This window comes from Anopheles aquasalis, chromosome 2, assembly GCF_943734665.1.
Source record: "Anopheles aquasalis chromosome 2, idAnoAquaMG_Q_19, whole genome shotgun sequence".
Taxonomy (NCBI): Eukaryota; Metazoa; Arthropoda; class Insecta; order Diptera; family Culicidae; genus Anopheles; species Anopheles aquasalis.
In genome coordinates, this window is record NC_064877.1 from 84,240,626 (window position 1) to 84,265,646 (window position 25,021).

At 49.0% G+C, this 25,021-nt stretch overlaps 3 protein-coding genes across 4 annotated transcripts in view; 1 reads left to right on the forward strand and 2 right to left on the reverse strand.

The window, feature by feature from the left end:
• Nucleotides 1-8,243: 8,243 nt before the first annotated feature.
• On the reverse strand, nucleotides 8,244-9,871 carry LOC126568917 (sialin-like). Its single transcript, XM_050225609.1, has 3 exons — nucleotides 9,788-9,871; nucleotides 8,479-9,695; nucleotides 8,244-8,416 (listed from the first exon to the last, which is right to left on the reverse strand). Exons 1-3 carry the CDS (start codon nucleotides 9,819-9,821, stop codon nucleotides 8,270-8,272), a joined length of 1,398 nt encoding a protein of 465 aa, XP_050081566.1. The 5' UTR covers nucleotides 9,822-9,871; the 3' UTR covers nucleotides 8,244-8,269.
• Nucleotides 9,872-10,634: 763 nt separating this feature from the next.
• On the reverse strand, nucleotides 10,635-23,732 carry LOC126571442 (putative inorganic phosphate cotransporter). 2 transcript variants are annotated; one of them, XM_050229957.1, is made up of 5 exons: nucleotides 23,392-23,732; nucleotides 12,247-12,881; nucleotides 11,779-12,163; nucleotides 11,467-11,705; nucleotides 10,635-11,390 (listed from the first exon to the last, which is right to left on the reverse strand). In XM_050229957.1, the coding sequence occupies exons 1-5, from the start codon at nucleotides 23,570-23,572 to the stop codon at nucleotides 11,169-11,171; spliced, it is 1,662 nt and encodes a 553-aa protein (XP_050085914.1). In that variant the 5' UTR covers nucleotides 23,573-23,732; the 3' UTR covers nucleotides 10,635-11,168. The 2 variants fall into 2 exon arrangements, with proteins under 2 accessions (XP_050085914.1, XP_050085915.1); XM_050229958.1 differs by lacking the exon at nucleotides 23,392-23,732 and adding an exon at nucleotides 17,977-18,452.
• Nucleotides 23,733-24,741: 1,009 nt separating this feature from the next.
• The window catches only part of LOC126571434 (WD repeat-containing protein 81), a 7,695-nt gene continuing 7,415 nt past the window's right edge, over nucleotides 24,742-25,021 (forward strand). The window contains exon 1 of the mRNA XM_050229936.1: nucleotides 24,742-25,021. This exon is cut by the window's right edge and continues 165 nt beyond it. Coding sequence (XP_050085893.1) covers nucleotides 24,968-25,021 — 54 coding nt within the window. The 5' untranslated portion in view covers nucleotides 24,742-24,967.

A 25,021-nucleotide genomic window follows, 5' to 3' on the forward strand; every position in this document is an offset into this window, starting at 1 on the left:
GCGATGTGATACTCTTCTGGCAGGATCAAGCGACTTGAGGTACTCCTCCTCTCCCAGGAGGTTTGATTTGGTTGTATTTGGTACTGTAATCTTCACCAAACTTTAAATCTTTTTGTTACCGGTTAGGATATGAGTTAAACATTAAATAAATTACATTAAAAGGTGACATAATTAAAAGGAAATTTATAATTTTGAAGAATATTTTTACAGCAAGAGAGGCTGGGCCGTTTAGCGCATAGTAAGGTCTTTAATAATTGTTGTGAAATTAGTTTCTGTTACTTAAGATGCATCATTTCTAAAATATGATCATCATTGGATATCTTATCGCCTATTAAAGCTCCTGTAGAAAATTTACATCTCGTTTCAAGGTTATCTAATCTCTACATTACTTTGATTTTAATGTAAATAATTTCCTGGTTTAATAAAAGCGTTTAATCGATTGTTTTCAATTTCTATGCTATATTTCTATGCTTAAAATACTTAGTGTATCATGTTGCAGTGCCATCGGTGGAATACGACACATGGATGTTGTTTTCGTTCAATTTTATACGACATGTATAAACCAAACACCTCGTGCAATCGGTACTCCCAATGATTTCTTAACAACCTTTTTACGTCTCCTCTGTTCCATCGTCGAAAGCCGGTGATAGGATAAACCTTTAAAATGGTTGGAAAACAGTCACTGCGACACAGAACGTCGACTGCACGCGCCCTTTTTTTCTTAACCCATTCAATGTTTTTCTACCACCCATGCCAGGACAGCAGCATCTTCCATAGGTAGCCGCAGCGACATAAGCAGCGACCGAAAGGGAATCGCACAAAGCAAACGAATCGGTTGTACGTGTTCTGGGCCGGGAGGAAGCCGGGGGTGGGTGGGGTGATTGTGAAAATTTTTGTGTGTGTCGAAATCGGGTTCCCGATTGAACGGGATGTCAGGCCGTCGGTGGAGGCAACCCGAGGTCCGATAACCATCGGGCGCACTCACTCTCCCGCTCGCACTCCCGTTCGCGATGATACGCTTCACGATCGCTACGCAACGACCGCGACCCGTCTTCTGGCTTTGTCTCTTTGGCCATATCTTCGTCGTCAGCAACTTTAGAACCCAGAGGGCCTCGGTCGTTCGGTCCCCGCGCGGTTCGTGAAAAACGAAAACAGGTTGATCGAGGCGAAATGTTACCAGCGCGCCAGAACGGTAGAAGGTGGCCCATCGGTGGCCACCGGTGGGATGATGATGATGGTGTTGTCTATCTTCTCTCTTCCTTCAGTGCGTACGAACGGTCGCGATTGGTCGCCTTTTCGTTCTTACCGCCGGCCTTTTTTCGCGGTGGTCTCTACACAACAACGAGAGCCAACTGTTTTGGAGGAGGGTCGGCGATTCGCGGGATTGTTTATCCCTCCACCCTCCACGGTAACGACTCCTGAAGAAGGATGTGTCTCGGTTGCTGGAAATGGGTTGCTTGTTCCGTTCGGTTTGGTGCTTGACAAATTGCCTGTTGTAACAAATCGAGTCAGACGAAGAAAAACATTAAGTACCAAGTCATTAATTTTAGACAAAACATAAAGCCATGTCAAATCCCTTTTTAATTCATTTATCTAATCGAAAATATGTGGTTAAATGACATAAATGAACCTATCATATTCCTTTTTTAATTCCATCATGAAGAATTAATTCCCCAACTAAGCAACCATGATGATAAATCTTATTATACGGTGTATAATAATAGACCTCAGTGATGGGTTGCTTAGATACTTTATTTACAATGGTCATCATCAGTTCGTCAGGTGTTAAGGATCAAACTTATCATACACTTTTACTCAAACAATATTAATGGTTTTTATTTTCATAAATTTTCTTTTATTGTTCTTCATTTGCCACGCTTAATAGGCTACTTTGATAGATCGTTGCGCTCAATTTCCCAACAACCACCAACAATCCCTTTCTTGTCAAGCGATATCCACCGACGGGGACAAGAAAAAGGACACTGGTGCGTGCGCTGGCAACGGCAACGAAGCTAAATCATACAAGAGAGAAGGGTGAAGCGCAATGGGCAGCTCAATTAAATGGATGATGTTCATGCTGTGCTGGTAGCGGCGCATCTGTCCACAGGTAGGCGTTACCAAGCACCGAGCACCGAGTGCTGTTCCTGTCTGGGGCCGAGCTATTTCCGCCGCTCGATGCCAATTGACACCGAACGGACGGACGGACGGAGTCAAGACTGCGTTGCGAACGAAGTACGCACCGAACCGCAAAGCACTATTTAAGCTCCGCCTAAATTGATTTCCATTATAAACGCCGTAGCCGGAGCATAATTGTATATTCCTTCAATAAGATGTCAGCTGCTCCCCCTCCCTTTCTATATCATCCTAAAACCCACCAGCTGACGTCCTTTTTCGGACTCTTTTCTCTTAAAGCAGGAAGCCAAACCAAACGGGAACGTGCGTCCTGTTTCGGGGTTTGCAGCATCCATCCAAGCAGTTCAGAAACACCTCCTCAACGTTCGCCCAAAACATTGCGTAGCCGGATAATTGCAAAGGGACACCACACTGGGACGTGCAGCGGTACACACTCCCACAAAATTATGCTGTCAAAGCCCCCGCCTTGGAGGGTTGCCCGAGCGTGCGTGTGGCCGGGTGGACCGGGCGACCGGGTGGGCGAGATTGAAGACCAACAAACGGTGGTACTGCCCCTCCCCCCGTTGGTTGGGGGAGCGATGTGATGATGTGCCAAATTGGCGCTGGCCACTTCTTTTTACGTGGCCACCACTTTTCCCTCCGTTCGGTTCCACGCCAGAGAGTGAGACAGAGTGAGACGTGCGCCGAGAGAGGTTGTTTTTCAGTTCAGTGAAAGCACGTGGACCGAGCCGCCAGCCAGATCATTGAATCGCAAGGGCCGGCCCCTATACACACGCCCCAGTCAACAGCACGCAGCAACAACGCAACGCATCGCAACGTGCCACGGAGTCAGGAGTGGGTAAGGCGACCACCAACCGGCGGCGTCCGTGACGGCCGACTTTTCATAGAAAATAAAAAAAAAAAAGAAAAATTGGTCTATCTTTCGCAAGCCACGCCGCCTGCACCAGGATCGCAGACGCAACGCGACGGTAGCACTCGGTGTAGACGCGTTGAACCGTTCGAAGAGTCGCCGTTTCGGTGGTGGGATAGGGTCGTATCTCGTTTCGGAGGAATGAAAGGGAACGTGTTACTTTGAGGTAATAAACGTATTAAACCCCCTCTTAAGGTTAATGCGAGTCCGAAAAAGGGTCATTTTTCTTATGCTTTTGCTGATAACATCAAGTTTTACATAATTATTACAAAAAGTATAAACATTTTTTGAGCAGGCGAAACGTGGTTGCCTGGAAAATAATGTACAGATTTTGTGTTAAACATTTCAAATGGTTCGATTCAGTATTTTTTATGCTACGAGGATAACGTTGATTTTCGTTTCGTTGAAAATCAATACCTTTGTCAGTTTTCATCGATTGATAATATATTTAACCCAATATTCTTGACAGGATTAGTATTAGCATTGAAAAATGTTAAAAATAGATGGAATGAAATAATTAAATACCTTAGCAGGGGAAATATTATTGTTCAATAGTCTTGGGATACTTTGATCTATTTGATGCATAACTTGATTATATTGAAGAACCTAGAGAGTCCTGAGGTATTTTAGAAACTAGTATGGTAATCCAAATGATTAGTGGTTTGGTTCGCGAAAAAGAAAATAATATGCCTCCGAACCCTCGGTTTTGAATCAAACTCAGCCCTTTGGTAGTAGCCGCGGTAGTGGTTGGATGCCCGGGAGAGATAGATTTCATCAATCGCGTGGAGAAGGCGGTACAGCTGCGTGTTTCCGCACGGCACGGCACGGCACGATGATTCGCTTCTTCTCTTTCATCCTCGTCGCACTCGCTCGCACCGGGCGTTATCGCAAAACGAGAACGGCGATGACGCGGTTCGGTGGGATTACGATGTCCCGGCGGTCTGTACACCACACCTCCCAGACCGAAACACCGAGAGACCGAGCCGAAGCAGCAGGGGAAGGGAAGACCGCGCAAAGGATGTAAAATGGGATGGAGTTTCGTGAATGGAGCGAATGCTCGCAGCATGCTATGCAGGATTGAGAGGGTATTGTATTACGTTATGAATTAACGGTGGAATTTGATGGCATCTGGAATCATTCTAGACAATCTCTAGGTTTCGTTTGTAAAGTGTCCTTTAAGCCGCCGAAAACAGCTCAGCCTCCGGTGTGGCATTAGTTTTGGCGTTCTAATCCCGTTGTTGTTTTTGAATCAAAGTTTTATTTGTAACTTTCACTCTTTCGCTATTGATTACACGATTGTTTATGCTAATTTTTCGTAAACTTTTACTTATTAATCAGTCAGCTGCCACCGGTCACTTGTAACGGTCGTTTGACCCAATTTGTTGCCTCTTTTTTCCCCGTCACACCAATAATCTCCCATAGATTGACGGAATATGACCTTGGTTTTAATCTTTCATTGGCTTGTAATTACCCTCCAAAGGGCAATGATTAACAGATAACCTCGGACAGCACAGATATGGCGAGGCGGTAGGTGAAATTCGGTAACCGCCGTAAGCCTCACGGCACGGCACGGCATGGCATGGCAACTCCTACTAAGCACAAGACTCGCCCATTCCGATAATGTGGGCGTGGATGGCATTGAACAACAACAACTTGTGAAAATTGAGGCAGTCCCACTTTGCTTTTCGGAGTCATAGGGTGACAGGGCGCCAAGGAGATAGCTTCAGCTCGTTCAGCCGGTTGGTCGCTTGGCGCGCACTCGAACAGAACGCTTGATCCACCTAGCGCCTCCATTTTCGTTCGCTTTAACATAGAAAAATTGAGCAGTTAGTGTTTTTCATTTATGAAACTAGACCTGTGCAGCACAGATTGAAGCAGATTCAATGTTGTATGTCCTGATATCTCATCTCAAATCTCATGATCTAAAATTTTTCATATGACAATGGGGGTTTTCATAAAAAATCCTCCGACAAAAATATTTCTATTAGTTCAATTTGTAAAACACTTCTAAAATTACTTTGATGAGGAAGACTTACTTAAAAACACTTTTACATTTAACAATCAAAATTGCAAGAAACATTAATTGTAGCATATTTGAATGAAACACCAAACCAGGGCTGCTATGATTTAAGAAAGGCAACATCCACGTATGCTGTCCCTCCGTTCGCTCGCTATCGCCCCTCAGAAAAGTATTGCAATCGGCACCATACTTCCCTCCGCAGCATAACAACGGATACTCCTTGCTGCCACCGTGTGAGCATTGATTTTCCCACCCCAACCAAGCAAAAAAAGGGTGCAAGGACCCTGCACTGACGTTAATGATGCGGACGTGACTATCGTGCCTTGGCACACTACCACTCTGCATGGGCGCCGCGTACTAAACGGAAAAGTCGGAAAATTCTCTCTCACGAATTTCCCACCGATCGAATCCGGGACCGTGGAAAACCTGCTGCAACAACTCCCATGTACTATACTCCCTCCGGGTCAGCCACGAACCCACTGAATCAGTGCGTTGGCGGATGCGATGCGATAATCCATCCGGCGGTGATGGTGAAGAATTTTCCCGGAAAACCATTTTCCGGCTACAATTTTCTCTCCATTTTCCGCAACAGTCAATAGCTTTCCGTTAAATAGTACCAACCGAGCAGGAACGGCAGGAGCCTGCGTGCTAGACCGACCGGGAAAAATCCCGACCGGCCAAAGGATCAACAAGTGTCCTCACGGCTAGCGGCGGCGGCAGCATTGCGCAAGTCCAAACCAAATCACCGCCACTCGACTGCGCGCGGCGGGCGAGAGGGGTGCGCGTATATTTTTAGTCGCCACCACCACCGAACACAGACGCCAGCACCCCTCGCGGGACACCCCGGGGCCATGTGGCTAGGAAATAGGGTCGGGAGGGTGCTGTGCTGCAGCTGCGCACGAGCTCGTGCAATCGTGATGATGGCCGTGATGAAGGGTGCATGCGCCGTAGACGGGATTTGCGTTCGTTCCCTTCGCTCCGCGAGGGCCCGTTCACTCTCGGTCTCACTTTGGCAGCCGTCCCTTCTCGGCCAGGCCACTATAGCCATTATCCTTGCGCACCGCACCCATACACGCAGGATGCAGGATATGGTAACTGGTAAGTATAAACTTTTTTTATGGTTATTACATCCCCGCCGCCCCATGCTAGTACACGGACGAACAGTACAGTGTTTGCTAGCATTTTATGGCTCTTAATGCTGATGATGGCCTCAAGACTTTAAAGCGGATCAAATCACCGACAACCGTCCGGAAGCGAAGCGACATAACGCGATAAACGCGAAAACAGTAAAATTTTACTTTACTGCTACTGTTGCTTTACATATTTTTATTTTTCTAAATTTTAGAAAACATTCTTTCCGCTCATAAAACGCTCATTATTCTACTATCGTAATGTCTTTTTGCGTGACGTCACTCGTGCGGCAGACGGAACCGGACAATCGGGTGTCCTGTGGCCTTCGCTGAGGTACACCGATTGTAGTGCGGTCTACTAGGCTAGCAGGGATCCGCAAAGGTTCCCTCGTCGACAATATCGGGGAGGGGGCAGGGGTTGTTTTCCAAAAGAAAAATCGCCACCCACCCATTCCTTCTACAGCCACCGACCGTGCAAACAATCTCCAAGAATGCCGCCCGTCCCAGTGACCGGTCCAGATGGACGCAAGACACCAGCCCCACAGACGGTACAGGACGAACTCGTGGTGGGCAGCCTTTTCCCCTTCGAAGGAATCGGACGCCACGAGACTCCAGCTGCTCGCAAAGAAGTTCTCCGTCGCATTCATTCGCAGATTCGTGGTTTCGTCACTCGTACCTTTTCTCCTTGCGTTGTAAGGTGGCCACCAGATGATTCTGAATTCTGGTATCGATCGGTGGGTGGATTGCCTGTTCGGTTCGGTTTACTTGCGACCGAGCTCTTAATGTTCAAGGAAATTTTATCCTTAAAGTATCTCCTATGATATGTAAATACCAAAGGTTTTTTTTTAGGGAAGCAAACGGGTTTGTTGATTTACTACAGTACATCAATTACCACGTTTATCTTCATAGTCTGGAAGTATCACAATAGAACACATTATTGAAGATGTAAAATAAATCTACGTTACATTTTGAGCTTTTTCAACAAATCATTAATGGCAATTCGTTGTTTGATAATTCCTAAAATGTTATAATACGTTTTAACTCATTCAATGATCAACCAAAACCATCAAAGAAGCAACATTTTGTGCTAAAAAAAACTCCAAAAGATCATCGTTCTACCGTATGCGCCATTCGCGTACGCGTCCGACCATCATTTTGTTTTCTCTTTTCCTTCCGGGAAGAAGCCGGAAATTCGAGAATGATGTCGGTTTAGAACCGGCCGCCGAGTACAGCACGAGTCAAAGTACGCGCGCCCGGTGCTTGTGCCATAAACAAGCGGCTCGAAAATATACGTCCTCCCTCCCTCCTTCCAGCACGACGGTACCATTGCACCCCACATGAGACGGCGTTCTAGCGCCTCCATTAGCTACCGCTGCGATGCGCTGGTGTCCTGTTAGAAATACACCATGCGTCATTTTGACTGACGTAAAAATTGCCTCTCAATCTTCTTCAATCAATCTTCTTGCTCCCTCGGTCGTTGATGTTACGGCCATCAGCAGGGCCATCACGGTGCCGGGCCTCCTAATCACCCCGTTGAGTGGCTGATTTAAAAACGATGATGACTGTCCCATCAACAACCCCACCCCACCGGGCTGCACACACACCGAGAGAGGCACAGCGGAACACGCGCATCGCAGCATCATGTTGAGCGCGCCATGGCACGATCTGCTGTTAGGGTGTGTGAGTGAGTCGATAATTGAGCATCATTAATCGTCAAACGTTTTCTTCGGTTCCTGTTATCGCATCATCGTAAATCGATCGACCGAACCGGCCCACCAGCCGCTCGGTCGCTCGGTCGCTCTATCTCCTCTCGGAGCCCGCGAAGCTACCTCGGCTGCGAAGGGGTGAACTATGGGCACCTGGTAGCGTAGTCACATGATTGCTGCTATGTGACTTTCAAACGTGATGCGCGCGTTTAAAACACAGTAACGCCGCTACAACTCGGTGTTTGAATCGAATTGCAACCGGCAAGCGTTGACGATTTCAAAGAAAACCGTTACACCAGAGAGGAACACGTGACAGGAAGGTACTGTCTATTATTTATGCTTGAAAGGACAATTTAGAGCGCACAGAAAACTACTGCGACTGTTGCGGTTGCTCACTGCCAGCCGGATAATTCCAGGGTTGAATATCACCGGAGGCGAACATCAGAAACAGGACATTCGTTACGTTCAGGACGACGAATGCAATCCAAAACACAATGCGCCACTCTTCGATAGTTTGCTGGAAAAGAAGAACAAAACGATTAATTCCCTCCCTGGATTGTCCCGGCACCGAAAACTTACATTTGGAGTCAACAATCCAGCGATGTAGGGCGTCAGAATGCCCGTAATGGCACCGATACCGTTCACCATTCCCATCAGCACCCCGGCAAAGTTGGGACTAAGATCGTTCGAGTTCACCTTAACGCCCGGATAGAACCCACCGAGAAAGGTGACACACAGGGCAAAGAACATAACGACCGGCACTCTGTTCGCGCCCGTATACGAAGCCAGCATCAGAAAGATGGCCGGCAACAGAGAACCAATCGTTGTCCACAGCTTCCGTGCGTTCGTGCGGCTCACGCACCGTTTCTTGATCTGCAGATCGGCCAACCAACCGCCAAGAATGGAGAACAGCCACATCGAGAAAAAGGGGCCATAAGTGACGAGTCCATTGTCCGCGACCGAAAACTGCAGGATACTGTTCATGTACTTCGGCAGATCGGTGATGATCAGATAGGTACCCCAATCGTGCCCGATCTGTCCAGCGATCAATCCCCACAGTGGAACACTCGTAAAGATACGACGCCACGGGATCGGCAACTTCTCGCTACTCTTCTTACTCTCGGCCAGTTGCTCCAGCAGCAGGCTCTTCTCCTGCTCGCTGATGTACGGATGCGTTTCGGGGCTTTCGTAACCGATCAGCAACCAGACGATGTACCACAGGATGGCCAGTGCACCCCAGAAGTAAAACGTTGTCCGCCAGGTACCGTGCGCCTCGATGAAGTACCCCGTGCCGATGCCACCGGCCAGCGCTCCGATCTGGCATCCGCTGAAGATGAATGAACCGAAGAAACCGCGCCGATTAGCCGGTACCCAGTGGGCCACCAGGACACTCAACACCGGGAACGTAGCGCCCTCGCCGATTCCTTCGATCACGCGGAACACCACCAACAACCAAGCACCCCCGTAATCGATGGCGAGTGGAGTGAGCAGCGTAAAGATGGCCGTTACGAGGACGCTCACGCCAAGCAGATGCTTCGAGTAGTGATCGGCCACGAACGTGCTGGCAAAGTGGGACAACGTGTAGCCCCAGTAGAACGACGACAGGATGATGCCCTGCTCATGTTCATCCCAATCGAACCGATCCTCGTCCGGGATCTCCACACCCGACACGGTCGCGTTCTGGTCGTCCGTCATCACCGTGATGGCCAGGTGCAGGCAGACGCGCATCGTGTACTGGTTGAAGATGGCAAAGAACGCCATCATCACGAGGATGTGTTGCTTCGCACAGCAACATACTGACACAAGGGGGAGCGAAAGGACAAGAGATGAACGGTGAAGCGGCGTGGCGTGAAGCGGCAATCCGTGACAATGTTGGCCAAGTACTTACTTCCTCCCATACAGGTGTTCAGCAACGACGGCATTTCGTACGGTTTTTGGATCGCAACTGACCGTTCCTAGTCGCAGGATACTGCGATCGTTCGAACAAACTCACGATTAAAAAAACCAATGATTCCTGGGATCAACGAGTGTACAAGTGGCGTAAAATTAAGGGGAGGGCTAAGGTGTTTAAATTTTTATGTGACAAATATTGTTTTTTAGGTTGAATCGTAAAATGCATCATTTTTTGATGAAATTTTTAACAAATTGTCCCCAAAGTACGACCAAATATACTTGAAAAGTTGCTGCTTATTAGGGAATTTGCAAAAACTTGCAAAGGTTGATAGTTTTCTACGAACAAATCGTAAAAAATGAACCATTTTTGGTTTGAATCAAACGACTTGCCCGTTTAAGCGACGAACTCGGTTTGATCTGCCAAATCTGCCAAAAATCGAAAAATTGAAAATTCAACAAAAACTCGACGAGGCTACACAGATAAACTTATAATCTGTTTAAAGAATAAAGATTTACATATTTCGGATGACCCATCAAACAGCTACGATGAGCACCGCAGAAAGTACCTGTTCGAAGACACGTCTTCCTAAATTTGATGCCATGTATGAAGTGTTTTATAAATCTTCCCAAAAATAGAACCAAATTTTCCTGAAAAGTTGTAATTCAATGTGACATTCACTAGAACAAATTAAGATGAATGGTTTCTTCACAAAAAAGCGTCAAAAATGAGCCTTTTTTAAACCAAACTATCCTTAGTCCCCCTTAAAAAAGAAAGAAGTGAAATAGATATAAAATATATCCTTGTTTGCTTCACAAAAGTTAACGATAGTCTACAATTCACGTACGTGTGTTGGCAACGGTTAGGCACGCCAACGAAAACTTTATTCATCGCCAACGTTTTCCTCGCTACGCTATTGACCTCCTAAGAATAATCCTTTAAACTGGCACAAACCCTAGAGTAACACGATCTGTTGTGACCTCTTGGCTTCATGGAGCTATTGTTAGGATGGTCCCTGTTTGTGGGTGAAAGAGCTGCCCTTTCACCAGCGCAAGCGCTTCATACCAACTTGTACGGTACATCCTAGGTGATAGTTGTATAAATAAATCAACAAAACATGTCGCTCTCAAACAGTGCGCTCCAGATAATGGAGCTCGACATCTCTCCTACAGTCGCAGTCGCGGGGAGCGCCCCTTACTGGGATTAACTAATAATCCAACGGAGTCAGTGCAGAACCTTCCTTTTCTCTCTCTTTCTCTCCTTTCCAGGTCGGTTCCACCTTGTTTCTGGGCTCAAATATCACGCTTCGCTCCTCTCTTCGGCGTCGTCGTCACTCCCTGCATCGAACGGCATCAGATCGCGGCATCGCCATCTCCGTCTATTGCTTTATGGCATCTAGAGATTGTACAGACTTCTTCGCTTCGGAGTCCTTCCCCTCGATCGCCGCCTGCTGATCGCCGCTCTCGACGGACTTGTTCATCAGATGCGGTGTGTTCCAGGGCTGCACCTCACCCGAAGCCCAGATGATGTACACCAAGTTGGTGACGTTAAATATGGCGAACGAGATCCAGAAGACGATGCGCCATTCCTCGAGCGTATGCTAAAATGGTGTTCGAATGGATGTTTTTATAGTCATGTCGTTGAACTTCCGGTTCAGCCTTCGATGGAATGCTCACATTGGGTGTCATCACGCCGACGACGTAAGGTGCAAGGATACCGGTGAAGGCACCGATACCGTTAGTGATGGCCATTATCGTGCCGGCATAGTTGGGGCTCAAATCGAGCGGGTTCACCTTCATGCCGGAGTAGAACGTTCCCATGATACCCATGGCGATGGTGAAGAGCATGACGACTATAGCTTTGTCACATCCCGCGTACGATGCACCGACAATAAAGCAAGCCGGACCAAAGGAAGCTACGATCGCATTGAGAGACGATGATTAGACGATTGTTTGATGTTTTTTCGAACGACCGCCAATCGAACTTACCGATCGTGGTGAACAGCTTGCGACCGAACGTGATCGTCATGCGGCCCGAAGTGATCAGCCAATCGCTCAGCACCCCAGTGGAGAGCGATACGATAAACATCACCACGTACGGCAGGGAAGAGTACAGACCGTTGTCTTTGATCGAAAAGCGCAACACATCGCTCATATACTTCGGCAGATCGGTCACCATGATGAAGAAGCCCCAATCGTGTCCAATCTGGGCACAGACGAGGGCCATCATCGGGACGCTCGTGAGGATGAGACGCCACGGTGTCGCTGGCAGCGTTGGATCGCGTTCCAGTGTACCAAGCTCCTGCTTCAGGTAAGCCTTCTCTTTTTCACTGATGAATGGATGGGACTCCGGGTCGCTGTAACAGAGGAGCGTCTGCGCAGGGGAAGAGAAAAACAGTTTTCAATAAATGACACCATCTGGCACCAGGGAACCACCAATCCATTCTCGATACTTACAAAGATAACGAACCACAAAACGCCGAGGCCACCGAAGAAGTAAAACACCGACGACCAGCCTTCGATGTTGTGGAGCAAAACACCGGACAGCAGATTACCGAGGATCGTACCGACCTGGGCACCGCCAAAGACGAGCGCACCGAGCTTGCTACGCTCCTTGATCGGAATCCAGGTTGCCATCAGGGCGGACAAGGCTGGGAAGGTCGTCCCCTCACCCAAACCCATCAGCACCCGGATCACGATCAACGCGGTCGAACCACCGGACTGTACCGCCCAAGGTGTAATAAGCGTAAAGATGGCGGTCGACAGGATGCCAAGGCTGAGCGTCCACTTGCCACCGAACTTCTCCGCTAGCAATCCACCGGGAATGTGCGTAAAGACGTAACCCCAGTAGAACGAGGACAGAATGATGCCCTGCAGCTCCTCGTCCCAGTCGAACTCGCCACCGGTAAAGTCGTCCGGATCTGCGTCCTCATCGATCGGGCACACACCGCCGTCGTCTTCGATTGCACCGCCGCTCGTCTTGTTTACCATCTCGGTGATGGCGATCGACAGTGAAATGCGCATTGTGTACGCATTCGTGATCGCCAGGAAGCCCATGATCGCCAATATCACCCGCTGCGGGATGATAAAGACTGGAAGAAGATGGAAGAAGGAGAAGAGAAGCACAGTTAATGAAGACCTTACACATGAATTGAAAGTGTCAACTAACACTTGGGCCGCTAATTGAGTTGCGATCTCGCAAGAAATTCAAATTTGGCTAAGCAATCGCGTAGACCCGTGTTTGGATTAACCTCTCCTTCGCTGTTTGTCACTCATTGACGTCGATTGAACTTTCTTCATCGGTATGGCATCGGAGTGGACCATTGCAGACACTTGCAAATTGTGGAAGTTGTTCCATTGGGGCAACGTTAGTAGTAGTTGCTCACCGTGGCTTAGTTGGAACCAGTCCGATATATTCTGTACTGGTGTGTGCGCGCACATGCGGAGGGCCCTCACTCAAGTGTAAAAAAATAATCCAGCTAGACGCCGCTCTGCTCTTAACCTTCACGCGCCAAGTAGTTTCTTGTCAAATGTTGCCAGCTAGTCTGGCCGCGATCGGCGCTAGCGGAGGAGGTTTGTGTTTGGTTTATCTTGCAAGACGCCAAGCCGAACGCCAAGTAATCTAAACCTAGATAATTCATGCTGGTCTAGACCCCCGTAGTACACGTCTAGCAGCAACGTCTGGGCCATGTCTGGTTACATCCAGACCCCCAGCCAAGGTTACCGACGAGCCCAGGTGCCAGACCAGGTGGATTACAAAACTGTTTTAGGAAAACATTCTCGATTCAATATGGAAAATTACTGGCTCGGTGGATGGGAAAACGGGAAGTGCCTTTGTTCAACCGCGCTTCAGTGAGCTCACCGGCGGTCGAGTGCACGAGTCATGAGAACTACTAGCATCCAAGCCGCCCATTGAGTAACCGTTGAGTACACGTTCCCCCTTCCAGAGGCTGTGGTTGGAGCAAATCGAACAATTAGCTTGTTTAACCGCCACTAAGCTACTACCTCCGGGCTTAGTGACACCTGGGATCACCTGCCGCGATCACCCAACCGGGTACAGCCATAAACTAATCCACGAGATCGCGTAATCGTGATTGGCGCATCTCGGATTTATGATTGAATTAGTGCTTTTATCCATTAACCAATCTATCCAGCCTGTGTTGCACTGGTAACGGTATCTCAACCGTACGCCTCGCTATCGCTGGTTCACATGATTTACAATTCACGGGAAGTGAAGTGGGCTGTGCTCGGAAGGGCTGTAAGCTAATCACGAACTCCCCCAGGGTACATTCATCAAACAGTAGTGCCTATCAGCAGCTTCCCTCGCGATAAGCGACCTGATGGTCAACTGCCAGCCATTCAAACGGCAGGGAGGGGTGGGGAGGGGGGGAGTTGCTAGGGCTGACCGATCGATCATGGATTCACCTGACCAGCCCCACGATGAACAGACGCCGATAGCTAATCAGAACCCCCTTTCTTGATAGCGATGCACTGGAGTCACTTTACAGCTTTATCGCTGTTATCCTGTCCTGTGGGGTAAGGTCAATCAACCACGATCCCCTTACCGGCCATTGAGAGGTCGCTATCAAACGATAAAACAGATACTCTCCCTGCCTCCCTCTGGTTGGTACTAATCCAGCCCAGGGCCACTCCATCATACTGTTAATCATTGAAATCAGAGCCACTCATTGTCGATTAGCGCGTGTCCAATTGCAGTGTGTATGCTCACGGGGACAGGGATTCGAGACGAGGAACAAATAGACAAACAATTTGGATGACCGTTTTTGAACATTTCGGGATTCCCTCGATCAAGGTTTTCCCCATCACCAAGTCTTTGCAAATCATCCCAATCTCCCAAAAGCACCAGTAAGAGTGTGTTGTTTGGAATTAATTTGCTTCAAATATTTGCCCATCTTGGTCATGGTCAGTGCCTGCTCGGATGGTAATGACGTCTGACGTCGGTAAATAGACGTCTGTACGGCCTAGTTGCGATTGATGTTACGAACTGTGGGATTAACCCAACCGCGAGGATTCGGTCATTCCAGTGCGAGGGACAAAGACTTCAAAACAATGTTCTCAAAATGTTTACCAACAATTTACCACCCTCTGCGGCATTGAAATGCGGATTGGACACATCCATCCACTGCTTTCTAATAATTCAATCCAACTGATAGAACCAAGGCCATTGGCAGTAAACAGTAAAACGGGGCGGAGTGGATTGGTTCTTTGCAAACAACCCTGGGGGAGGCCATTAAACGCCATCAACAAGAGCTGTTCAAGTGCGTCTGATCGACGACTCGCCCGAAGCTACACTATCTCGTGGAGCACCATGCTGCTGTCGCTGCGGCTGCTGCTGGTGGACCACCTGCTCCAGTTTACTTTGAAGATCCTGGAAAACCGAGCCAACTTCAAGGGTAACGTGAGGGTGGCCACTTGATTATCAGGCTGTTCATAGAATGTAGCCCCATATGCCTTACTGTGGAGTGCATTGTTAGATTGTGTGTACTGCTCGACAATACAAAGAAATTAACAATTGGTTTTAGTGCAGTGTGGTTTTAGAGTCCATTTAATTACAACTATTATTGAGTCATTTAAATTTATAAAGAGTTAAAAAATGTGCTTCTGATCGTTACAATTTCCTCCTTTCCATGAACTTAAATTAGTGCGAATTCAATTAGCACAGGTTAAACACCCCGCGGGTGGAATGTAATGATAATGATGTCATTAGCGTCGCTTTTTCACCACCATATTGTAATTTAATCGCGAAAAAAATGTTTTTCACACGAAAATCTAAATCTATTACACTTGCGCATTGCCGCAAATGGGCTGCTGGGATTTTTTCTTTTTTTGTTGTGTTTTTATTGTGCCATCAGCGAACTTACTCACACCCACACCCATACAGAGCGCAATTTGCACTCGCGAAGGCGCGGTTTACGCGCTGTGCACTGATCCGCGGATTAGATGATGGAAAAATTGTGAAAATGGTTTACTGCTACACAGTTGGTCGTTGACTGGGCTCAGCTGGTGCCATTAGGGCACAAACTGATTGAACTTAAACGCTTAGAACTGGAAAGAAGTCAAAGCTTTAGGCCGCCATCCGGCTTGAGGTTACTCGGTCTGCCTTGGCCCCTAGGCACTGTGTCAGTGGATCGTGTACCGTTGTGCACGCACGACATTGTTTGGTTGGTTGAAAACAAAAGGGAAAGCGTTCCGCAATTGGCCGGCGGTCGTGGCCATTTGGAGATACGAAAAAGATAACCATCGAGCAGGAAAGTGAAACGAATCTCATTCTACTGCGCAGTAGATGTCTTAAAAATGATCTACTCCAATAGCATCCATTATTATGATAACACAAAGAAGAAGCATTCACGTTTGTCACTCCACCAGATGGAAACGCTGGAATCGATTCTATCCGATCGCGGGCTGTGATCTGCGATCGTCAAAAACCGATCCGATCGAGTGAAACCGCTCGCAAGCCAGCAGTCAACTTTTGCTCCCTCTTGTCTCCCGGTTTCATCCGAGTGTCCAACAAACAATCAAACCAATGCCGGCATGACGGCATCAGTACGGTATTCGCATTGTTCCCGCGCCTTCGCCGATGATGACCGTCCGGTCCGGGCCGGAGACATAAAAACATTAAACAAAGTGGGGCGGGCAAGCGGCCAAAAACCGAAAGCGAGTACTGTGGGGAAAGGGTGCAGTTACGATCGGGCAGCACGCTCAGTGTCCCCGTAAACAACATCGGGAAGTCGCTCCTCCGCAAAAAAAAAACAGAACCATTTGTTTGTCGAACGAATATTTAGCTCGTTCCAGCGTTCCTAGTGAATCAGTTGAGTACACAAATTTCAGGGCCGATGGTGTGGTGAGGTCTGATAAGACAGAGGGGATTGGTGCCAATTTTAGAACACGCTTTCTAATTCATGGATCTATTTGAGTTTCCAAAAATATCCACCTTTTGGAGTAGTTGTATTGGAATGAACTTTTCTTTTAAGGAAAAAGTCGATCTCCATAAACCAGTCCTGGTTTTGGAAGCCCACAAAAACCCGGGTAGGGTGCGGGGATTGCCCTTCAAACAATGATATCACCGGGCCAACGACATGTGTGGCCAACAACATGCATGCCAACGATTCGTTTCGCCAAACGGTGATTGCGAGACCTCGTCGCCTTTGGCGTACGGCATTTGCCACCAACCGAATACCCGTTACAAATCGTCCCACCTCCCCCCCCGGGCTAGCACGTGTTTCAAGCCCACACGTGGAGCCTTCTACATTGTCTTCCCTATTGTGCAGTCGACATTGGCATTGGGTCCCACCACAGCGGGACAGTCGCAGCTGTAGAAGCGGAACAAACACAGCGCTGCGCTTTGGCGAAACATTAAATTCGACGATAAGAACGTGATCGCGATGGATGACGTGTAATGGAGTTGGCAAACTATGTTTCACCCATGTTTGCACCAAACCCTCTTTTTTTTGAGGAATGTTTTATCAATTTGTTGGCCATTATTTAAACTGTCCAGAGGCAATGGCTTCAGATCAACCATTTTTTCCGTCATTCTCGTTTGTTTGTTTTTCTTGCAAATTATGCTTCTGTTTAATGACACTACTTCCGTGTTTCACTCGATCGCTACAGCCAGGTTGCTAATCAATCCGAGCGTCACCGATGGAGATTATTTATGCTCACTGCAACGGCCAATGCTACGGCGTGCAATACGGCCTAGCAGCGATGGCATTGAATGGCGAGGCTGATGACGACGCTGGGGACGATCAGCGACCGGTCATCGCTAGCTCATCTCCCCCTGCACCGGCCACCAGTGTCGATCGAGAAGGCGATCGAAGATTTATCAATTCCAAATCAATTCGCATACCAGCCGGCCGACCCTGTGCGAAAACCCGGGGACCGATGCTTATGCATGCGGCGTCAGGGGGACGACATTTACGGACCGTCACACCGTCGTTGGCCAATAGAACGCAGCTAGCATCGGGCACCCTCGTTGGCCTCGTTGGCCGGAATTGGCGCGTGTTTTGCAATGCATGTTGAGATCGCGAGCGTGGCGCGTCGCAGCGCGTTCAGAGATGGTGTAAATCGTCCCAGGGGTCCCCACCACGAAAAGATCGCCGACCGAAACCTCGCACCCAGTGATGAGACGGTGTGCAAGGCCCACAGGCTTCGTGCTGCTGCTCTACTCACATCGGGATAACCGCTGCTGCCAGGTAGTGCTATACATGTTGACTGATTTTTTGTTGCGCGCTTGTCGCGGTCGCGGTCACTATCACGATACTACTTCTGGACGGCCAGCTACTTTCGCCACTAAATTACACACTTGCTACGGGACACTTTCGCCACCTGCCAAGAGGGGGAAGGTCTACTTCCCTAAACAGTCACTCCCTAACAGTCACCTCGCCGCTAACGATGGAGATCGCGCAAATTGTGCTTCAAATCGCCGCAAGATCAACTGGAAACACTTGTATCACGGACACAGCACACACGCAGAGCACGCAGACGACAGAACATTACATTTTGGGCACAGAGTAGACGGGAGGTTCTGGTTCCTTCTCCTGGGACCTTTTTCGGTGCGGTTTGTCGAAAAGCGGAAGCTCGCCGATCGTCGATCGCAAGAGTGTCGGATCGCGGTGCCGTTCGCGAACCGATTGAACCGCTCGGCGCCGACGATGCGGTTCATAAATGAATGTCCGAAGTGGCAACCAACTCCACCACCACCATCCCGGGACCTGACAGTCAGTCAACGGCACCTGCACCGACGGTTCTCGCTGGTGGGGATGCGTGCGAGGTGTAGGTGTCTCGTGTGCACACACCGCACCACGCACAAGAACGAGCGTGTCACACTCTCTGGGTGTATGTGTGCGTATCGGTGTGCCGCTCTTCCTGTGCTACGCTTATCGGAACCAACGCCAACTCCAACTTGGCGGGTTGGAGCGACTGCGGCACGCGAAGAGTAGCGGCTATCGCGGGGTAAGCAAATGATTCGCCTAGCCTACCACCACCCACATCACCGGTAGCACCGCTTCGTCGCACCACGCGGGCATACAATAACGCACAGACACGGCAGCTGTATGGCCGATTGAACGATGGTAGCGTAATGAGAACTGGCAGAGAGAGAAAAAGGGAGAAGAAAGGTGGTACATTTGCTGGCCTGTATGTTGTTTAGGGTTGACAAGTTCTTTGGGCCTTCTAAAGCATGAAGGAACTCTGCAAAAGTCACTTGACTGCGGCCTTTACAGCTTAGGATTCGAATTTTCGTCCATCACCAGCAATTTCCGATCAATGGATGAGTCAGAAATAGACCAAACTACTACAGGATAAGCCAATTCCTTCTTGAGAGATTGAGTTTTCCCCGATCTCTCGGGTCTGGAGTTGTTCCCGACCGAAAACCCCCCATTCCTGAACTTGAGGCCACTCGACACTCTCAAAAGGGACCACCCCCGGGGGCACGCTAAGCAGGCTATCAATGCCCCGGATGGTGGTCCAGAGTGGTCTCAATGTCCTCGTCGCCTGGAGCACGCGCTATCTCTGGTCACATTTCATCAATCCCATAAATCAATCTTCGTCATTGGCCAATCCGGTGGCCTAGGTGCGAGCACCTAGGAGATAATGCATCACCGGCAGTGGCTACGGCAGCCGCAGATGGACCGACACAATTGTGTGTTCAGTGCCGTTGTCAAATCGGATCAATCGGGCGCAATCTCACTCCTTGCTTCGTGATGTTTATAACCGTGGCAGCATGCGCCCGGTGCGTTAACGTGGGGCTCCGATTAGACACGGTCAAGGTGACATTGTTTTTTGTACGAAAAATGCAGTTACCATCTCACCGATAAGTTGAGCAAACCAAAAAAGAGGAAAGAACCGATCTACAGGAAAATCCCAAAGCCATTCCCCGTTATTGATAAATTAATGGCTGCTGTTTGGAACACTTTTAAAGAGCCACGCTGACATCTAGATTGTTGGATGGACAGGAGAGGATGGGCCCTATATTTAGATGATGAAGCCAAACTGAGATCCTCTAGCAGCAGCCATCTTCACGGTTAATAACTTCCTCTCTGTCGATGTCGGTGACATGTATAGCACAACGCCATCGGCTTGACACCTAAACTCCATGCACGGTCGCTTCGTGATAAAGGCCATAATTAACCACCAACCACCGGCGATATGGAGAAGCGGTGCCGGATCCGATCCGTTCCGTTCCACCTTGGGGTGGCTACTATGTTTTCAAAGTTGCCAACTTTGATATGATAATTTGTATGTTCCTCGGCGGGTGCATCGCGAACGACGCAAAAGCATCCGCAATGTGGGTGATGCGGGCTCGCAAGAGAATATTCCGATCGAAACCGGTTCCATTCCGGCTTCCAAGGCCCTTCTCTAGGGGTCGAAAGTGTTGCCAAATCGTCGCCATTGATCCAGCTATCCCGATCAAAACGAAGAATTGATAACCAGGTGTTTGTGATCGCGTACGAACGATTAGAACGAGACGTACGCGGATCTACATACCCGGGGTATACGGAAAGTCTGCTCCCAAGTAATCTGAATGAATAACAGAACAACACGATTGTGGCGGATTGGGTGGGTAAACAACTGGCTACCTATTGACTCCCTAACCCACTCCCCCGCACACACGCAGACACTCTGGCCGGTCTGACAGAGGAGGAGGAGAAGGAGCAGGACTAACAATTGCCCATTGTAGCGACGATAGGCGGGTGGAAACGATAAGAATAGCTGGCACATGGCCTGTCTTCCATGAGATAAGATGAGCCCACGGGCCGGTGTACCGCTTATCACGGTTGCAACCGGGGCACGGCCGTCCTTTCGCCGTTCTATATGCCGCCTAATGAATCGTCAAAAGGGCACGCGAGATGAGCTCCCACTGCCAGCGCATTCATTTTTGGAGGCGCCACCGCTGGACGATAAGGATCCGTCGATGGTATCGACCACTGTCTGGAGAGACGCGATGGACTGCTCCAAGACCCCACTGGCCAGAAGTTGGGATAGTGATCAATAGTGCGAGTAACGGCACCTTGAAATCGGGAGCTATCGAACTGGAATGCCAATGTCACGCAGCCAATGAATCAATCACTTGTCCCAGTGACGGCCGCTGGGTCGTGCGCTTTTGGGCCGATTCAAAGAAGGTGAATCTCCTGGAGTATCGCCTTGGGGAACATTGATACGGGGCAATGTGATGATGGGATTCAGGAACTCTGTTCCAACAACTGTAGTGTCTGTACTACAAAGTAATTCTCTTACTCTGTTTATCCCTAAATGTGGCAACAGATTTGTTCTTAAACATCCTTGTTCCTATAAAACCTCACGTTTTTACGTACCTTTCGTGAAAAAAGGAATTCAAAAAAAGGCAATAAAGACATCAAAAGCCGTACTAGTAGATAGACCGCACGTCCCTAGGGCAACGGACGGATAACAAACCACTTGATGGAAGACCATTCCACCGTACGTCCCCCTCAATCCCCAAAGCTACTTCAAACAAGTACCGAGTGACTTCATTCTCTCCACCACCATCGCCTCCAAATTCCATCGCCAAGACATTCCACCGGTTCCGTGGTACATCACCACCCTTCGGCCCCAAAAGCAGCTCGCAACAAATGGAAAACAATAGGAAAAGCATCGTCGCCACGCCACGCCACCACCATCGTCGTTTTCCCCACATCCGGACACAGCAAATATGTCTCTGTGGCCGATGGGGGGCGCCATGAACCATCTAGGAGTCACAAAGGGGACCGAACGACGGACAGAGAGAGAGAGAGCGTCAGACTGTCGGCGACCGAGCCGTTTGATGTTAATGAAAAACGGAATCAGATTAATTTGGCCACGACGACGAGGCGGACACAGACAGAACGGAGCAGCAGCAGCGGCAGTGGCGGCGCCAGGACGAGCCCTACGGATGCCCCGGTCCGTACGCACTTCAAAGGCACTTTACGCGAGTTTTCCTTTGAAATTTTCCTCGATTTTCACTTCAAAGATGAACGCTACCGGTTCGTACCAGGGTTTCAGGATTCACCGCAGGAAGATCCTGGCCATCCACCAGCAGAAGACGACAACGAACCGCGATGCGGGCTGATCTGATCTCCTGCCGTTGCCAAGGGAAGGGCGGCGGTGAGGTATCAAGTCGTCAACGGTGTGTTAAGGATGGTCAGGATCATCATCATGTTCGTTGGTTGGTTGGTTGGTTGTTTGGAGTGGTGCGCCACATCGTAATCCATTGAAACACCGAGAAGAGTTTTCTTGGAACAGGCTCGTCCTTGAACCAAACATAATGGGGTGTGGGAGGGGAGGAAGCAGGTTCTATATCATCATCCGGACATCTTCCGGTTTGGCGACATGTGTTCGATATGTTCAGTATGCAAACCATCGTCTGAGCAGAACAGCACTATGGGTCAATAGCACAAACCAATGCTGCGCCGAACGCTGCGTCGACCACACTCTGCTGCACCCCTCCCTTCTAGTCCAGTCCAGTCCAGTCCGGTCACGTCTGGTGCCGAGGCGTCTCTGTGCAATCCATGCAAATGAGATCTGTAGCATCGGTTCGCATCGTCACCGCCAATTCTTGTGGCACGTTCCACGAAAACGCTAATCAGCTGCCAGGCGCCGGAATGTTGAACGATGGTACGATGGGTGTTAAACGAAATGGAATGAGGCTTAATTCGTTGAGCGATTAGTTGGGGACACTATTAATGCAGTTGCGCTTGGCTTTGGCGAATGGCGCCACCGCCACGCTCGTTGGCCAACCGGGGTCGATGAGCTTGGTCGCTCGGTAGTTTCGTGTGCCGACCGCCTGGCCTGAACAGGTTATCAACCGGCCATGATGATGATGATGATGGGACACCACGCCGGACAGTAAATTGGCGGTCGCCTTGGTCGCCAGCCAGCTTGGTTCGTGCGAGCGGTTTAACATCAAAAGCGGAGCGGAGATGCATCGCCTGCGGAACTTTGCGGCCACTGGCGTTATGGTGGTGAGGGAGACGAAGGAGATTTACGGTTGCCCGGTAACGACAACCGGAAAGGCGCGGGAAGTTCAAGAACGCGGCATTCGACTTCCGATTCCGGTGGTGAGGAGACGGAAGTGAAGATGCACAACGTTTGCGATAAGTCAGTGCTATCTGGATCAGGGGAAGGATCTCTCTCTCTCTCTCTCGTTGCACTAATTTTATAGGTCATGGTCACTGGCTGGCCATGGCAGATAAGGAAGGAAAGTCAGATGCAAGTGCTTCTGTTATTAGCGTTAGGGATTGTGCAATATAGGATATCACATGTCATGGCAAATAATGATTATCATTTGAGTTTTCTTTTTTTTAAATTCAGTGCGAAAATATGGAACATCGAGCTCATTATTAACAAGCACATTAGCGACGTTTCTTCTCCGTTTTTTAAACACTCTTCTGTCGAAAACACTCGTTAATTTTACTTCCAGCTTACTCTCTAAGAGCTTCGTTGGGCCATATAATCTAACTGATTGCGTCTATTGGAGTGATAAGCAAGCTTCTGCGCGACCTAAAGAAAGCGATTCGAAGAGGTTGTTTCAATCGCTGCTCGGAACACTCTTTGTGATCGTGTAGTGGATGATCGAAGGGCGCAGCTTACCTGTTGAGAGCCATTCCAGGCAAGGATGCCGCAGCACGGGTTCGGAGGTGTACAGCCAGCCCGGTTTCGGGCAGTACTTGCCCTCCCGAAACTCAACTGGCCACTGTGGGCTTTTCGGTGAACCCAGCAATGGTTGCCGTTCACCGTGCGATGGTCCAGCAACCGGATCGTAATCGAACATCTCGATCTGTTCTCGCCGTCGTAAGGGACCCTTCCTTTCGTTTCGTTGATGCGTACGGCTCGCTTCCGAGTCGGTTGCAGCATATCACGAGAAACACTCAACAGCACAGCCGGACCGACGACGATTGCACTGGAACGTTGGCCGAGGCGGTTCTGGTCTTAAAATAACGCTGCAACCGGAGCAACCGGAGATCGCTGGAAATGGTTTCAAATTGACACAACGCTTAACTGATAACACGGTTTCTGGACTGAACCTGCGATGTACTGCTGCTCCTACTTTCACGCCCGATCGACTGTTCCGGGTCTCCGGTAAGTCGGGTGGTCTAGAGCACACCACGCGTGGCGGCCTCCATCACGCAACTTTGTACCGCGGCCGCGTTAAGCCGCGGCTTGGCCTGTTGGTTGAGCCTAGACGGTCCCAGCAAACGAGCGTTCTAATCTACAAAAACACAAAACAGAATAATAAGATGACATCACGATGCTAACCATCGGGTAATTTGATTTCGGATGCTGGGCAAGTATTGGTGATGCTATCAGTGGGAGACAAAAAAGCGCCGCACAAACCAAGCAAGCTGATCACCACCAGAGATCGGAGAGAAGCTCTTTAGCGGTTAGTACGTGACTCGTGGAGAGTTTAACTTGAGCTGCTGGTGATTTTTTTATTGACCAATTTAACGACAATGCCACGAGGCAAAACGGCCACATAAACGGTAATGTGTCGGCTATTTGTTCAGGGTTTAATTTATCGCCCAACGTGCAACGTGTAAGCGTCGTAACAAATCATAGTTACACATTTTAGGGACAGTTTCAAGTTGTCTAGGAGTTATTTTAACAAAAATTTTCCTCAGAATAAATCCTGAACCTGAACCATGTGACCCAAAATCAAATTTCGTAGACAATGCCATGCAGGGCAGCAAAAAATTACGCTCACTGACGAAAAGATCGGTCTGCAGGGACCGAGGAAGCAAAATCTCAGCCGCGGAATTTAACGGTCAATTCAAGCAAGTCGAACCAAATGGCAGGGTTGTAGCCACGACATTCCATCTCGTTCTGCCCGATTTCTGCTTGATGGAGTGAGCGAGAAAGAAAAAAAGCTGCTAAGCCGACCTCAGCACGCTTTAGCCGACCTCCAGTACCCCAAAACAGTCTTTGTTTACGTTTATCAGCAAATGTAGTTTTTGTCCAGAAAAATGCATAAAAAGAACAGGCGGATATCAGTGCACACCTGCAAACATTAAACGTTCCGTTTGTGGAGTTCCCGGTGAGCCAGCGTAATCGGTGCAACGTTTCCCTCTGTGCGAGATCCGGTCCGGTTGCGATAAGAAGTGGTGTTCCTGCTGAGATCGATGTTGGGAATCCCGGTGTGTCCTGCGATCGATGGTGGGTGGCACCAGCAATGATGGATGCGTTTATGCACGAGTTCTCCATCCCCAAGCACCAAATCCGTGAA

What these genes read in the sequence shown, in the direction of transcription:
- LOC126568917 (XM_050225609.1), bottom strand. Translation starts at nt 9,821, where the DNA reads ATGCCGTCGTTGCTGAACACCTGTATGGGAGGAA. An exon ending in GAACACCTGTATGGGAGGAA is followed by an intron (nt 9,696 to 9,787) that starts GTAAGTACTTGG and finishes CCCTTGTGTCAG; the next exon opens with TATGTTGCTGTGCGAAGCAA. An exon ending in CTGGATTGTTGACTCCAAAT is followed by an intron (nt 8,417 to 8,478) that starts GTAAGTTTTCGG and finishes CTTCTTTTCCAG; the next exon opens with CAAACTATCGAAGAGTGGCG.
- LOC126571442 (XM_050229957.1), bottom strand. Translation starts at nt 23,572, where the DNA reads ATGTTCGATTACGATCCGGTTGCTGGACCATCGCACGGTGAACGGCAA. An exon ending in TTTTGTGGTTCGTTATCTTT is followed by an intron (nt 12,164 to 12,246) that starts GTAAGTATCGAG and finishes TCCCCTGCGCAG; the next exon opens with ACGCTCCTCTGTTACAGCGA. An exon ending in CAAGCTGTTCACCACGATCG is followed by an intron (nt 11,706 to 11,778) that starts GTAAGTTCGATT and finishes ATGCGATCGTAG; the next exon opens with CTTCCTTTGGTCCGGCTTGC.